This window comes from Pseudopodoces humilis, chromosome 6 (genome assembly GCF_049639895.1).
Source record: "Pseudopodoces humilis isolate 2021_Gansu_Grassland_sample_001 chromosome 6, ASM4963989v1, whole genome shotgun sequence".
NCBI lineage: Eukaryota > Metazoa > Chordata > Aves > Passeriformes > Paridae > Pseudopodoces > Pseudopodoces humilis.
In genome coordinates this window covers 25,476,986-25,492,986 of record NC_142205.1, presented here as the reverse complement: position 1 = coordinate 25,492,986, position 16,001 = coordinate 25,476,986, and the positions used below count along the sequence as shown (strand labels likewise).

General features: G+C 37.4%; 1 protein-coding gene across 4 annotated transcripts in view; it reads left to right on the top strand.

Moving 5' to 3' along the window:
• CORIN (corin, serine peptidase) overlaps positions 1–16,001 on the top strand; it is a 118,964-nt gene that overhangs the window by 30,411 nt on the left and 72,552 nt on the right. For all 4 annotated transcript variants that reach the window (XM_088056782.1, XM_088056784.1, XM_014261076.2 and 1 more), the window contains exon 4: positions 14,049–14,259. In XM_088056782.1, coding sequence (XP_087912908.1) covers positions 14,049–14,259 — 211 coding nt within the window. The remainder of the gene's footprint in view (positions 1–14,048; positions 14,260–16,001) is intronic.

The following is a 16,001-nucleotide window of genomic DNA, read 5'->3' as shown; positions in this document are numbered from 1 at the left end:
AGCGGGGTCGGTGAGGGGCTTGGAGCGGGGCAGGAGCGGAGCCGGAGAGGAGCGGGAGTGGGGCCTGGAGCGGGGCAGGAGTGGAGCCTGGAACGGGGAGAGAGCGGGGCCTGGAATGGAGCCAGGAGCGGGGCCACGGACGCTCCCGGGGAGCGAAACACGGTCACTTGCGTAAGTGTGGAAGAGGGTGAATACTCCCCGAGCCCTAAACGGTTGCTTTAAAGAATGAAGTAGAAAAGTGTTTTGGTAAAAGCGAGTCACTGTGTCAGAGTTTCAAAAAGCACAGGGTTTATGTTTGCTTGCTTGCTTCTTTTACTCTCCCTAAACGCAGAGGAGCCTTGGGTCTTTTCACCTTAATAGCGCATCTTTGAAACTAAGTGGCTTAGTTTCTTTGCAATCCTCCACTCAGCCTAGATGTTACCCTAATTCTGTTATCACTTATCTATATTCAATTTATACATGAAATAAATCTCTTTGTCACTGCCCAGCATTTCTTACTGTGTGGGGTTCTACCACTACTAGAATTCTACTACACGGAATTTTGTGTTCTGCCAGTACTACTACAGAGTGGGTCAGAGACACCTTTCTGTTTGGTAGGAAAGAGCAGTATGAAAACTACTGTGGGGATAGCTGAATGCAATATATCACAAGTGGTGCAGAAACAAGAAATTCCATGTCTCTCTATCTCTGCCTCTCTATCTGCTGCTCATATTAAAGACATTTTTTTCTGCTGAAGTTAGGGTGTCCAGTAACTGCATCCCAAGTCAGTCCATAAGCTTGAGTCTCCCTAATCCCCAGTATTTACAGCAGTGATCTAATAAATAATTTTGTCTTTTAGCTCAATCTGTGTTTAATTACTCATACAAGTTGGAGTAGACTCAATTGTGTAGGGAGTAATAGCGGCACTGGACCCATGGGAGATTTTTAGGGTATTCTTGCCATGAAAAATAAAAAAGAATTCAAGATGTTGTTAAAATATTATTTTCTCTTGAAAATGGTTTTGGTTTTTCAGATTGGCACAGAAGAACATAATCAATGTCCTAAATATCAGGCCAGGAATTTAGCCACTCAAATGTATCTTTGCCATGCAAACATGAATAGACTAATGTCATAACTATTAATTTTGTTGGTGCTTGAGTCCATGCTTGAGAGTGTTTTCTCTTCCAGCAGTAGAGTCTGTTTCATTATCTCACTTATACTTACATTTTCCCTCAAAATTAAAGATAATGAAAAAAGCTGCCTTGAAATTTTGGCAATACAGTTCTCATTTAAAATTGCATTTTTTTGCTAGTCAATATAATCACTGTAGCCATTCTGCTTTTCTTCTCTAGAAGAAATTTAAAATTGTATTTGCATTTCACAGGGCAAAATTAGTGAGCTAGAAAAGAAACACCTGGATTTTCACTGAATTCATTATCAAGAATCTGGTTTTCATCAGTTTTATCATCACTGCTTCTTATGAGTACATGGGCATAGCTTGGAAATGTGACCATGAAGTTTCTGACCTGTATTAACTGAAATCCAAAAGATTCTTAAAAGCCATTACTCACTATATAGTGTAATTTTTCATTACCATTTATGTTTTTAAGGGAGAAAAAGCTTGCTAGCTTTTATCACTTGGTGTGTTACTGCTGTCAGGTAACTTCAAGTTTGCCAAAAACTTCATATACTTGTATGAAAATTGTAATGACGTTGCTAACATTTTCATACATTGACCTCCAGGTAAGCTTGTGATTTCAATTCTCTTTAATAAATTCGTGGCTCATTATTGCCGTCCTTCTGTTTGTAGTTCATCTCTTCAGATTTGTTCTGATGAAACAATGTTCTGTGTAAGATATCCAAGAATTCAAATACTTGTTAGGATTAATATTGCCGTAAGAACAGTGAATAACTAATACACCCTCCTTGAAGTTCCATGTATCTTTACTCTCTAGCCTTTCAGTGGTGTGGTTTCCTTTAGAGTGAGAGATTTCCACTTCCACTCAACTCGAGAAATAAGGTCTGCTTTGTTCCAGTTTAAATGATGTGTGCTTCTGGAGTTGGGATGTGTGTCCCTTTAAAACTTGAAAAAATAGAAGATTTTCAGTTTTATGCCTGTTACGCATTCGTCATAGGTTTTTACACTTTATTGCTTGTGTTTTAAACAGATGTTTGTTTTCACATTGAACCATGAATTGACCAAGAAGCTAAGAAAGACATCAAATGTTTAGTGAAACTTTCAAGGATGGGAACAATGAAGCAAGGTATATCTGAAGATAGTTGTTTGAGAGTTGCAGGCACTGACTCTTGTTTCAGACCCATCAGCTTGTCTGAAACTATTTATAAAGTATTTGTGTGGCTATTTCAACAAAAAGATGATGTTAATTAATCTTTTTCTGTTCTACATTGTGATTGATCACTTTGTTTCCAAAGGTACACCTTACATCTGGTAGCAGTATGTGATTTTATGATTGATTAAAGTTTTTCTGTTTTGTGCTTCTGCAAGGTTTGTTATGGATTATAACACATAAGAGTGCAAGCCAGGTGTGGGTACAGAGTGATCATTAATATAAAATGGTAACTTCTAAACCCTTGTTGAAATATTGGAAAGTCAGATTGTTGATACAGCTAAGTGATTTGCAGTCACTGTCCTCTTTCACAATCATGTGAAGTTCAAGGACAACATAATGAGTACCATAGTTTGAAGTCATTGTTGGGATGGGAATTTGAGAAAGTGATAAGCAGCCAAATACAGCTAAAGATTAATCTGGTTGTTAATCCATACACAAAATCTGTATTTCTTTATTATGACTGCTAATTGAAAAAAATTATACACTCCAGTGAAATAAAATAGCAGAACTCCATACCAGAAATTAGGAAAATCCTTTTCACTGGATGGGTAGTGCAGAACCCATTTCCTGCACTGGCTGTGGGATCCTTTTCCAGACAGTAATGGATGACAACATGCTGGCAGCAATCTCTCAGAGCAGCAAGTTGGGTGGAGACCTCCAAAGGACTCTTTCTACCAATAGTTCTTTGATTCTAGGGTATAAAAAAATTTGCAGTAGAACATGAACATTTTGCATGGTTGAAAAAAGTTTAGCATTACAGCTGGTTTAACAATATTTAAGAAAATTTAATCCTAATTTTCATAGGGAAGCTTGTAGTTTCTGTCTAACTGACATAGGCAATTAAACAATGAGCTATAAAAGCATTGAAGGAAGCTGTTGATATTTATTAGTAGAGTTATTCAAAATAACTAAATGGACTATCTGTTATGAAAAAAACAGTTGAAGTACAAGGATTTAAAAATCTCAGTTTGCGCAAGCAATTTGCAGGCATAGTGTTCCTAAGATTTAAATGCAAACTGAACTGACATACAACTATAGGAAACTTAATCATGTTAAGCTCCTAAACCTTTTCCTTTTACACGCTGAAAAATAGGGTTGTTTTTGACCTTTGCTTGCTCAGGCTGAGAAAGTTCGTCAGAATTCTTCTTTGTTCACACAGCAGAAGCATAATGTAACTGGAACATGAAAGAGTAACTGCATTAATGTAGCCTGCTAGGCTTGTCTGTGAAGAGAAACATTTAGACTAGTGGTAGAAAAAGAATTAGGCCTTCATTGAATGTTTTAAAAATGCAATGTTTAAAAGAAAATTCCAGTGCTATAAACAGGAGAATCAGTAGCAGTTGGATAAAGAAACAGGCAAAGAAGTTGTATCTCATGTCCTGCAATTTTTTGCCATTTTGCCAACATTTTGCTAAATTTGCTATCAAATTCAGAAGATTTAGGCTGCAGTATTTCTGGCTGACACAAACAATATTTTAGAGACAATGACTATGCTATAACAAAACAAGCACATATATACCTGAAAATTTTACATACCTGAAAAATACAGTTGGGGGAATTTCCCATAGGGAAAACAATTAATTTGTTAGACTGATTAGCCTTATTTAACTGAGGCTTTGAAGATCAACACCCAGATCTTAAACTTCCCTTGCAAATTTCCCCATGGGAAACTGCACGTTTGCAAATTATATTTTTTGTATACTTGCAGTATTTTGGTTTTCAGGTGGGGTGCTGTATTCTGCTCTTAGGTTCTAGACAGATTTTGCAGGGGCAGGGGTTGCTGTGTTAGTTTTATCTGAAACTGAGGTGGATATGGTTAGCATTGTGAGATGTACTTGGAAAATAGGAGCCTAATTTCTTATTAAGTAGATCTCAAGAGTGGCTATCCTAGAAAGGTAATTAATCAGAGAGAGCTGGACAGCTCAGGCACAGCCTATTTCTATGCTAATCTATTCATAACCTAAAGTATTTTAAGTCTTTCACAAAGCACTGCATTTTTTCATTTTGTTTTGAACATAAAAGTATTGGTTGTCCATCAAGCTAGTATTTGTTTTCACTTATGGAGAACACATTCGTTAGAAAAACCCACCAAAAAGTCCAACCAAAAACATCTGGATGCCTGCCTGGTTCCAGTGGGGGCTACCTTTTTTTAAAAAAGGCCTATCAAGAGGGGTAAAGTCATGCACATGTTTCAGAAGAATAGCGAAATTCTGTCCAATTTAATGTACGATGGAGAGTAGCCTCTAATGATAGATCTAATTGTAAAATTAATCTCAATATGTGTCTTTTGTTTAGTGGTAGCTCTTAGAAATATGTCTCAAATTTCACTAAAGAATTCTGTAATTAGGAAATGACTAAGCAAAATACCAGATCTGGAGCTCAGGCCTGCTTGCAGGGGGTAATATGTTCAGCCACAGCTTTGGCTCTTGAGCTTACCTGCTCTCAGCTGTGCTTGCCCAAGGGATAAAAGAAGTGTGTGCTTCAGCCAAGAAGAGCAGCATCTGGAAGTAACTTGCTGAGAGAAGTGGGGCTCCAAAAAATGAGGTGACCTGATGAAGTGTCCAGCTTTTTGCAATATTCTTTGGCCAAGAGAATGGCTGAGTTAGAATTTAAGACTTGCTCTGAGCAAGAAGTGTCTGGGGCAGACTGGGTGTGGTGTTCCATTCTGAAGCAGCTGGTACAGATTGCCTCCAAAAAAAAAATTACGATAATACATTACCTCTGATCTAAAATATAAGTTGTATTTTCCTCATGGCTAATCCACGCTCTGTGACCTGGGAGAAAATGAATTGTTTTTCTCTACTGCAGGTGGTCAGTAGCCTTACCACCTCTCCCTTTGGTACCTGTGGAGCACAAGCGGGAGTTGGCACTCACTCATTCCTTTCAAATTGTATAATTCATCAGCTGAATGAAATTAAATGCAGAGCAGTTGTTCTAAGCTTGTCCTGCTGCCTGACTTGTGTTTCAGATCCAAGGATAGGATTTGCTGTTCAAAAGTTTGTTTTCCTCTTCTACACATAACCTGTTGAGTCAGATGGGCTTCATTTAAAGGTTGGTCATACTGAGGTGTCCCCATTCCCTTTGCTCTGAAATCATACAGTGCTACATGCTTTTTATGGCATTTGTTTGCTCAGTGAGCTGACTTGTCTCTAACGCTGGCTAAGTTAGCTCTTGGGTGGTTTGGCACAAAAGTTGTTTCAAAGTCAATGGCAAACACACAATGTTGAAAGGAATCAGTATTGCACCATTGCATCAGTTCAATTATCTTGTGAAATGTTTTTCTGACTGTGTCCATTGACTTAAGAAAAGTCATGATCGTCGGTTAGAAACTTGGTTTATGTCTTAGGCTGTCACTGTTACTGAGCCCTCAGGAGACATGAGTTTGTCAAATGTCTACCTACATGTAAGTGTAACAAACTTACTACTGCTCATCTTCAGATTATGTCTTTGTGCTGTGTTAAAGCTGTATAAATGCACTTCTGTTAAGCCTTTCTTTAGGGATCAAGTCATGACACACATTACACATTTCATGTGTAAATTGCTTCTGATAATCTCCTGAAGTCTACAGGATAATTTATACCTGTTATCACCTAAAATAAAAGCTATTAGTGCTTTTACTTAAGTGCTTCTTAATCCATGTTTCCATTTTGCAGTATATTGTAAAGGATCTCTGTTCGAGCAAATGAGAAGTGCTTATTTTTCATAGCTAGAATAGGGACTTCTTTGTACATTGTTTTCCATCCCTTCATAATTTTTACATTTTGGTAATGGTGGTATTGCTGTTTGCACACACTTTTGCTTTTGTATTGTCTACAGACACTTTATTAACCAAAAGTTTATTTGCTGTGGTAGCCCTCTTGAAAAAGAAACACTGGTCAACCCCTCAAGGACATTTTGATCTTGTCAGGAGAGGCTGTTAGAAATGGGGAGCTTGCTGTTGACAGTTGTTTGTAATATTGCGCTTTTATACCAGAGTATGGAGTTAATTTGTCTTTTCCTTCACTTTGTCAGTGCTTAATGGATGCTTTTAGATATGATCTCTCTATTTCCATGGTACAACTAAATAGTCTGTCAGTTGGAAAGGAAAGGAGAAGTGTCATGGAAGTGATGATTCTATCACCAGTGGGTTTGTTTTTCTATGTGGATGTTACAAATTTTGATAGTGATAAAGCAAGCCCTTATCATTTTAGTTATTTTTTTTTTAACAGAGGGCAGATATAAATGGGAAACAGTAACAAAGTAAACACTGGTCTCTTGATTTCTTTTGGCAAATAACTGCATGGGAGTAGTCGGCATCAGTTTAGAGAAAGATAGCTGTAGAATAATTTACTTCTCAGTAAGATGTTGTCTTTAAAAATTAGAGATTAATTTTAATCTTGAAAATACAGCTTTTTATGCTATTTTTTTAGAAGGTGGATGTATAATAATGATTTAGTTCTGTAAGAGGACCTGTGCTTTAGTTGTAAGACAATGAAACATGTTACCTGATGTACAGCAGTAAAGAAACCTTAAGAAATAAATGCTTTTGAACCACATGTACTGACTACAACGTCTTTTTTATTCATGGTATCATTATTGAAGTTACTCATATGCAGTTATCATTATTCAATGAAGTTGCATGTGAATTGTGTCTGTTATTCTAAAGTTTTGAGCTAATCAGAGGCAGCTGACATGTATTTTGTACATGATGTTTCTTTTTAAGAATCAGTTTCAGTGGAAGTTTAAAGTACTGTTTTGATTTTGTGCAAATGTACCTGAATAAATACAGAAGGAATATGTGCAATTGAAGAGAATCCTAGCAGGACCCACAGATGAGTAGATGTTCAGCTCTTCTTCATTCATTGTGTTCAATTTCTTTCACTCCACTTTCCTTGCCCTGAAGAATTTGGAATCTTCTTCATTTACAGATGTCTCTTTAACAATTTTCTTATTTTTCCAGTGTTATGGTGACAATGTGTCTTGATTCACATGAAATCTCAAGAAGCTACAGACGTCAAGAGAGTGACATATTTAAAAAGGGAAGGCAACTATTTAGAACAACACTTGAGCATATGCTAACTTCATTCCTATTCAGACAGCACTTCAGAACATGCTTGAAAGATGCTCTCTGTAGAGAAGCTGTCTAGCCTCAAGATTGAAATTCAAAATAAGCCAAAGTAATAGCTTTTAAAAAGTCATTTGACATGTACCCCTCCTGTTGATTTGAATACGGTCTGCTGGTATTCTGAAATTCTGAAAAAAATTGTCCATGTAGTCTATGGCTAACTTTTACCCCTACATGCAAGGATATAAAGAGTTTTAAGCAGTTACTTCTATCAGGATCTTGAGAACAGTGCTAAACTTAAGAATTCACTTAATTACTCATGGTCAGAGAGGTTCTGCAACTTTTCAAAAACCTCTGACCTCTGATTCAAGGCATCCAACTAATGCTTAGTAAAATAGTGGACTTCTAATGAGATAGATGCCTTTTAGAACTGGATGTCTCATTTTGGATATACAATGAAAGATTTTAAATCTTGGTATGGCAGTCTCAAATAGTCAGTTAGTCATTCAAAAGATGTAGGAAAATTAAGTTAAGAATGATCTTTTGTTAACATCTACAATTTTAACTGCATATAAAACATGTGAGTCATTTAGATAGACAGAATTTTGGGAGGATGACAAGGTAGTCTGATTAAAACAAGTGTTTGATTTGTTATTTTGATAAAGGTACATATGCAGTATTTGTGTTCTAAGTGTTTCAGCACTCCATGAAGGAAAAAAAAAATGGAGCTGAGGGTCAAGTGACGTAAAAGTGTAATGGTTCTTTAGAACTAAGATATTAGTCCAAAGAAAGCACCCCCAGTCACTATAAATTTTAAATTAGGCTGGAATTATTTGTATCTGAATAGCTTATACCCTCATAAGTATTTTTAAAGTTATTGTGTAAATAATTTTCAAAAATCTTACCTAAACCATAAGCCATTAAGTGCAGAGAAGCTGGATGAAATCCGAGTAAGAGAAAATAGCAGAATCACAAGCAAGGTGGGATGTGTTGAAGAGTAAATTGCTCTAATGATTGAAAGGTAATACACACTCGTTATATGTCATAATTGTTAGATCATGTTTGAGATCTCGGTTAGAGGAGAAAGTATACAAATAGGGATATAAAAGCTCTATCTGAAAATACGAGCTGCATTAACATTACAAGGCTGTAGAAATTGTAGGATGAAGCTGTACAGAAAGTGAAAAGAGGATAAAGGTGGAATATGAGAGGAAATATATGATACGGGAGGTGATGTTGTATAAACAGTAATTTCTACTGTGTCCAGAATAGGAGAGTCCAGAGTAAGCACGAGACAGCAGGGGTCTCCAACAGATGGGAAGAATCATTCAGACACTGAAGAGCTTGAAATTGTCAAAGAAATTAAATGCTTTCATTGTCTCACTGTTTGCGATGGCAAATGGAGGACAAATGTCTAAAAGATAAGCATTTTTAGGAGTCTTGAAGGAAAAATATTAAAGGAAAGGAAATATTAAGGAAAAAGACATTAAAAACAAACAAACAAACTTTAACTGTCTGATTTAAAAACAAAACCAAGTGAACTGGATCCAAAATGAAAGTATGAAGAAAATTGTGACTTATATTGACTGGTGTATTTTGAATAGTGTGGCCAAACCCTCTTTGGTGTTTCTTTATTGACTTCTAACCGTGACTCAAAATATGTCCTGACACCAACAGCTGCAGATTAGCCAACAGAGTGCTTTTTAGTGGAATTGAGAGTTTTAGACTGGGGAAAATAGTACAAATGATGGGGATGTTGATCAGGCTTGAAAAGAACTGAAGTCTAGATTTTTTTTCAAGCTACTTCCTTCCACAGGTTAATTTTGGTTTTCTGTCTGCGTAAATTTTTCCTCTGATTTATACTCTTGTCTAATCAATATGCCTGACACCAAGGCTCATGAGAACTTTATCCTGTAGTGGGCATTATCCAAATGATCGAAATCTGTTACTGCATCTTTGATGTGTCTGTATCTTTACCCTCCGTCTAGCCTTCCATTCAGAAAGATGACCTATAATTTCCCCTTCTCTCAGGCTTCCTCTCCCCTCATCAATGAATTTTTTCCACATGACTCTGAGTCCGATGTCTCTAAGATATGCTTGGTTGGAATGAAGTTTATCTTCCCTGCCATGGCCACTCCCTGCCATGCAGTGAGAAGCACATGAAAATTATCCAAATCTGACATGGCAAAATGGGATCTAGGCTAGCTAAGTATTTAAAGAGACGCTACAGCAATGCATGAGTTGAAACTAACTCTGTAGAATTGTTTCAGTTCTCAATCGTGTCTCAGAAAGTTTTCTCAATTATATGTTCATGGTACTTGAGTTTGGAAAGAAAGGATATTTTTTATTAGACTGTGGCGGATTGCTCTTTATGGGCTGCCAGATATCCACCCAATTTCTCTCTTGCTCCATCCCCTCCACAGGACAGTGGAAGGCAGGAAACAAGATTTAAAATGTCTTAGGTTGAGTGAAAGGCAGAGAGATCACTTACCAGTTCCTATCAGGTGCAAAGCAAACCCAGGAAAATGAATTTAATATATTACCAATTAAAACCAGAATTGGATGGTGAGAAAAAAAATAAAATAACTAAAACACTTTGCCTCATCCTGCCCTCCTTTCACGGGCTCAGCTTCACTCTTTCATTTCCAACTCCTCTACCTCCTCCCAGCTGCGAGCGGTGCAGGAAGATGGGGAATGGGGTTGTGATCAGCCCATAAGAGCTCCACTCTGCTGCTTCTTCCTCCTCACAATTTTTCCTGCTTCAGTGCTGGATCTCTGCATGGTCTGCATACCTTCCAGAACAGATCCTGTGTGGGCCCTCTGGGTGGGTTGCAGTTCCTCAGGATAAGCCTTCTTCAGCACTGGTCCTTCACAGGCTGCAGTTCCTTCAGGACATGGCCACCTGCTCTGGCATGGAGCCCTCAACAAGCTGCGGAGTGCATTACTACTCTATCCCAGGTCCCTTCCATGGGCTGCAGTGGAAATTTCTGCTGTGGTGCCTGAAGAGCTTTTCCCCCTTCTCTCACCTCAGTGTTACAGGATTATTTCCCACACTTCTATTTTCCTCACTCACTCCCATGTGCAGAATTTTGCTCTCCCAGCAGTGCTGCCCTCCTGACTGAGGGCTCAGCTGTGTCCTGTGGTCACCTGCTAATATTACCTCATTCTCTCTGTATCAGGTGCTGTAATTAAAAATATAAATTCCTTCAGACCTTACTTTTCTTGTATGGTTAATTTTTTTTTATAGTGAAACCCCTACTACTTTGATTTTATTAGTCTACTACCACAGAATTAATTTCTTAAATTTCTTAATATCTGTTATCCTGAGCTGAAGTGTACCTTTCCAAGGGATCTTAAGAGTACCCAAACAATGCTCTTCCTACTAGTTGAAATGGTGGGGGGTTCCTCCAGAATGTACAGGTATCCTTTTTATTTTCTTCCGTAGTAATGGGACTGTGAGCTGTTCTGTAAGGATTAATTGATGTTTTATGTATAATGTGTTTTGGAAAAAAACAAATAGGAGTGTGGAAAAAAATGCCAGGAAGAAACTGAGAATGTTTTTAGAAAGGAAGAGTCACCCAGCATACGCATTCAACAGCCAAATTATCCATTGTGTCAGGAAAGAGAAGCTGCTGTGAGTTGTGGAAATTGAGTTTTCAAGTTAGCATTTGTGTGAAAAAATTACAGACACTATGCTTTAGTTGCAAAATGATTGCTTTTAACTCACAATAAAGAGAAAACAGTTTGTAGTTTTCCCTGCTGTGGTGATTCCAAAGGATAGATCCTAAGAAAATTATGGAGAAAACATCTGAAATGCAGAATGAGATATTCCGTCCCAAGTAAACTGTACATGAGAAAATTCATAGCTGGAGAGAGGCCCAAGAAAATCTGTCCATCTTCTGTTTTAACTGAAATGAAAAATATACCAAGATGTCATAGTAAATGAAAAGAAGTAATAGTAAATGAAAATTTTTGAAGACAGTAATGACTTTTGGAAAAAGGTTTTGCTGGAAAAATCAGATGCTGGGGTGGGAATGCTGTAGTGCTTTCACATGGAGCAAAGTCCATGATAAAGCAGATGCTTATCAACAGAACAGAAGAGCTAAAAAAGGCATTGTATAGGTTCTTATGTCTCACACAGGCAATTGTGAAATCAAGGAGAGTGACTACATTTTTTTAAGGTCAGGGGAACATGGCAACTTGGGGTTGATAAAGATTTGATGTGCTGTAGGTCATTCCCCTATCAAGAAGCCTGCAAAATGCTGTCATAGGCAAGTTATACTGGGTGAGTTTGCTTTTGTTTTGCGTCTTTTTGTGGGATTCTTAGAAATTTTCAAGACATTTTAGGACTGATTAAAGGTAAGATTTCGTTCCTTGTTGGTAGAACTTTTGCTATGGAAGAGCCAGGTGATTATTGCCATTTTTCCTTAGATTTAAGGAGGCTTTACCAGTGAGATTATGGATTGCAACTGTGCAATTAGTGCTGAGGGCATGCTAAGCTAAGTTCTGTAATGAAGTTGGTGGTGATCACTACTGCAAGTTGAACACAATTCCATTTTCTGAAGGCTACTTAAAGATGTTCTGTAAAAGTTCCTCTGATTAAAAAGACCATTTTCTAATTGAAACTTGAGCAAATTTGACTTGGGATATGAAAATCAGACCACCTACTTTTCTCTTCAGGCTACATACTCTTCTCACATACTATGTTATGCTTTGCATACCTGAGACAGAGGCATGTTTTATGTATCTTCTATAAAAATCCTGTTAAAATCCTAGCCTAGGCAGGTTTACATTAGCTTTAACTGAGACCATCATTTAACTGCATTACATTTTAGATGCCTGAAGGATCCCAGGAGTGTTTTTATAGTGCAAATTAGAAAATGGATGCATTAAGATTGAAGAGTTGCACCAAATTTATTAATTAACTTTTTGGAGGAAGGATATTATTTTATTTCTCATTAGACAGGAATTGACTCTGATGATGCAATTGAAGTATTCCTAACCCTTTCAAAGGGCTTTATGTTGCTGGGCAGGAATGACACTTTGTGTAAAATAACTGCTTCAGCTGCTGTGAGCAGCTCTGATCTTACCCTCCGGTTCTTGCCACTGTACTGCCCCACCCCTTCTCCTGTCCTGGAAAATAATTTTTTCCCCAAAAAGCTGTCCAACTCAATTATTTCGTCCAAGTGAAACAGTTGTTTTTTCCCCTCTTTCTCTCACCCCGTGCCACCAAAAAATTACACTGTGGTGCAAGAGAAGAGAGAATACGCAGGCATGCTAATGTGCAGAGCTAGTTCATTGCATGGCCTCATAAATTTGGAAGCAGCAATCACTTCTGGGTGAGGAACTATGTATGGTCTTATTATCATTACAGGCATGGCTCAGTTTTTTAAACCTAAAGAGAGTGATAAAGCTTAGCTGCAGTTGTAGTTGCTTTTCTTTGGGGCTGCCGTGAACTTTGTCTTTTGGGAGAGAAGGTTATTTCCAGTCAGCTGCACCTGCTAGTTCAGTGTATTTTGTTCAGATGCAGTCCATAGGAACAATCTGAAGAGGAGACTGGAAAAGGGAAAATGTGCAGTTTAAATTAGTTTCAGAGGACTGAAATGAAACTGTACACTTGCACTGCAATTGCTGGAGTGGAAGAAAGCACTTTTTTACGAGTTCAATCCATTTGGCAATTTCTGGTGATAAACAGAAATCTCTTAATTCAGTTGAATGTCAGAAATGACCCATATAATTTGGCACCATACTGTTCTGATCAACAGCGTTTTGCCGTTATTCCCATTCACTGCTCTTCTTACCTTCCTGTAGGTATTGCCAAAGCTAGTTTATATTCCCCATAATTGCAGCCTTACAGTACCTGAAGGGGGCTTATGAGAATGGTGGAGGAAGGCTATTTACACTCTTCTCTGTGTGATTGTTGCAAGGACAGGTCCTGGGTTTAATCTCTTCTCTGTTTTAAAAATTGTTATATAATTGCCACAAAATTCCTTCTTATCCATGAATTTTGAATTCATTGCTCCACTGTCCAGCCAGTGAGTACCACAAAAAGATCAGATAGCTCCAAGGAACTGTACCCTTCTCTGTCAGGACTGTGTGAATTATAAAATATCTAAAGCTGTCCATGCATGTGAACTCAGCCAAAAATGTCAGTACTTCTTGCCACATGCCATGGCAGGAACTATCATGCAGTTGTGCTTCAGGATGATGATCTCGTGAATAATTTTGATGAAATTTCACTTGATGAAATTTCTACTTGTGAAAATAGAATGATAATGAAAAGAGAAACTTTATGCGAACACTAAAGCCAGAACAGCTTCAGAACCCATTTTTTTTCTATGTGACTTCCATTCTCAGCTTCAACTAAATTTTATTGTATCCAGGCTGTCAAAAAGAAATTGTTTTTTTTTTATTTCTGTTCCAGTTTTATACAAAGTCAGAGGATTGTTAAAATATCTACGAGCTTATTTGGTTTTCCAAGCTAAGCTTCTCTGGTTTAATTTTTTTCTTATTTTTTGACAGTATTATGGTAGCATTATGGAATGTAATCTTATCTGTGAGATACCAGCATTGCTTATATATTATATATACTGACTAGTCAATTCAATACATGCTTTGAACCAACTATTCAGTAGTCATACTATTGCTCTAAATATATTGTTTTACTTTCACAGGTGCCTGCAGAACTATCACCAACAGCCAGTGCCAAATACTTCCATATAACTACACCACTGTAACTTCAGTTCTTTCCATTGTCAAAAGCATTGAAATGGAGAAGTTCCTGAAGTTCTTCAGTTACCTCAATCGTCTCAACTGCTATCAACACATCATGCTGTTTGGCTGTAGTCTCGCTCTTCCTGAATGCATCAGTGACAGTGATGACAGGTATTTGGGAATGAAAATCCATCAGTGACTAGAGCCAATTGTGGTAAAATACTCTCTGTCTAATCAGACAAGGGAAGATCCAAACTAAGCTTGTGACCTCATTTCAAAATTCCTGTCTGTCAAAGCTAATGACAGCATTTCTGCCATGATAAGCCAACTGTAATAGAGCTCTTTTAGAAAAAGGTTGCCACTGTATAAACTAAAACTGAAATTAGGGCAGTCAGGCTTATTTTCCTAAAGAAGCCTGTACAGAGTTCTGCCTAAATTCTCCAATCTGGCTATGACAAAATGGAATATTTTGGAACAACAATTATGCCTTGGATATTTATAGTATTGTCATAAGTTGGGCTGTTCTTTAGTTAAGCTTCAAATTTGTTTAGTCATTTCCTTCAGCATAGTTAATATTTTAAATATATTTTTGGTATTAGCAGAATATGTTCAGGGTGACATAAACTATTCTGGAAGCTTAAGGAGCATGTACTTTTTCTGCATTTACATAATTTCACAGCATTAGTATAATGTGCATGCACTTTTAAATTAAGTTTGATTTGAAAAAGGATCAGTGAGTTTAGCAAAGCTAAAATCAAAACATGACACAAAAAGGGGAAAAGTAATATTTTTTTAACATGTACACATGTTAAATATGTAATATGTACACAATCTTTGATGTTTCTGGAGGGGAAAGAGAGAGAATAGATTTCTTTCTCCTTGTTTTAATTTTTTATTTCCACTTCCTCCATTTTGAAATTCATTGGAAGAGAATATGACAATTGAATAAGTGTTCCAAACAATGTAACAAGACCAGGAAGCTGAAAGCTGTGCAGTTTAGAAGGAATAAGATACTTATGAAAGAAGTTCTGTGAGAACTGGTCAAAAATCCAGTTACCAATGAAAGGTACAGTCTCACTTCAGGCAATATATGCCTGCCACTTCCAGTGCATCACAAAATGCAGCGATTGCAGTCAGTGGCAACCATAGGAAGAAAAATAAGAGAGGATTGACAGTGTGCTTGTTAGTTAAATCTAGTTTGCAAAACCTCAGTTGTCCTAATTTAACTTCCTGTTTCTTCTTTAAACAAGAATACTTTTTTATTTTTTTTTTCTGTAGGCAACTGAATGATTTTTTTGTGATTACAGTACTTTTGTAGCTGCCTGTAGTTATTGCAGGCAAACACTTATATTTCACAGCCAAGAATAATTTATTTTAAGGAGCATCAGATCTGCAAAAAGTAGTTATTAACACCTTCCCTTCTCAGCCCAGCCCCTTCCCTGCCTTCCCACCACAATTCCTGTCAGTGAGATCTAGAGAAAAGCATATAACGTAGTAGGGGGGAAGTTAGTATATGCTGAGCACAGATACCAAAAATGAAAGAGACAAGCCTGCCTTAGGTCTGTTGAACAGGGGAATCTGGTTAACAGAAAGATACTGAAACAGAAGAGTCCCTGTCAAAAGCCTCTGGTGGTAAGGAATACAGATATGTCCGTATGCTGTAGTGCTTTCTGGGGGGGACTGTGGTTATGACAAAACATGCACTAATGTTGTAAACAGTTGTTACTGACATCATCCTTATTTCCTCCCATCAGTTACAGCTGGTTCATACTAACGTCAGTGATTCTGCATCTGATCATAACTTTTCATTTGTCGTTGTCTCTTTGTTTTGCGAAGCAATTGTTCCTAATGTATGTAAAGCTTAATTTGACAAATGTTGTTTACCCAGTGCAGAAGAGATGAAGCTCCTGTGA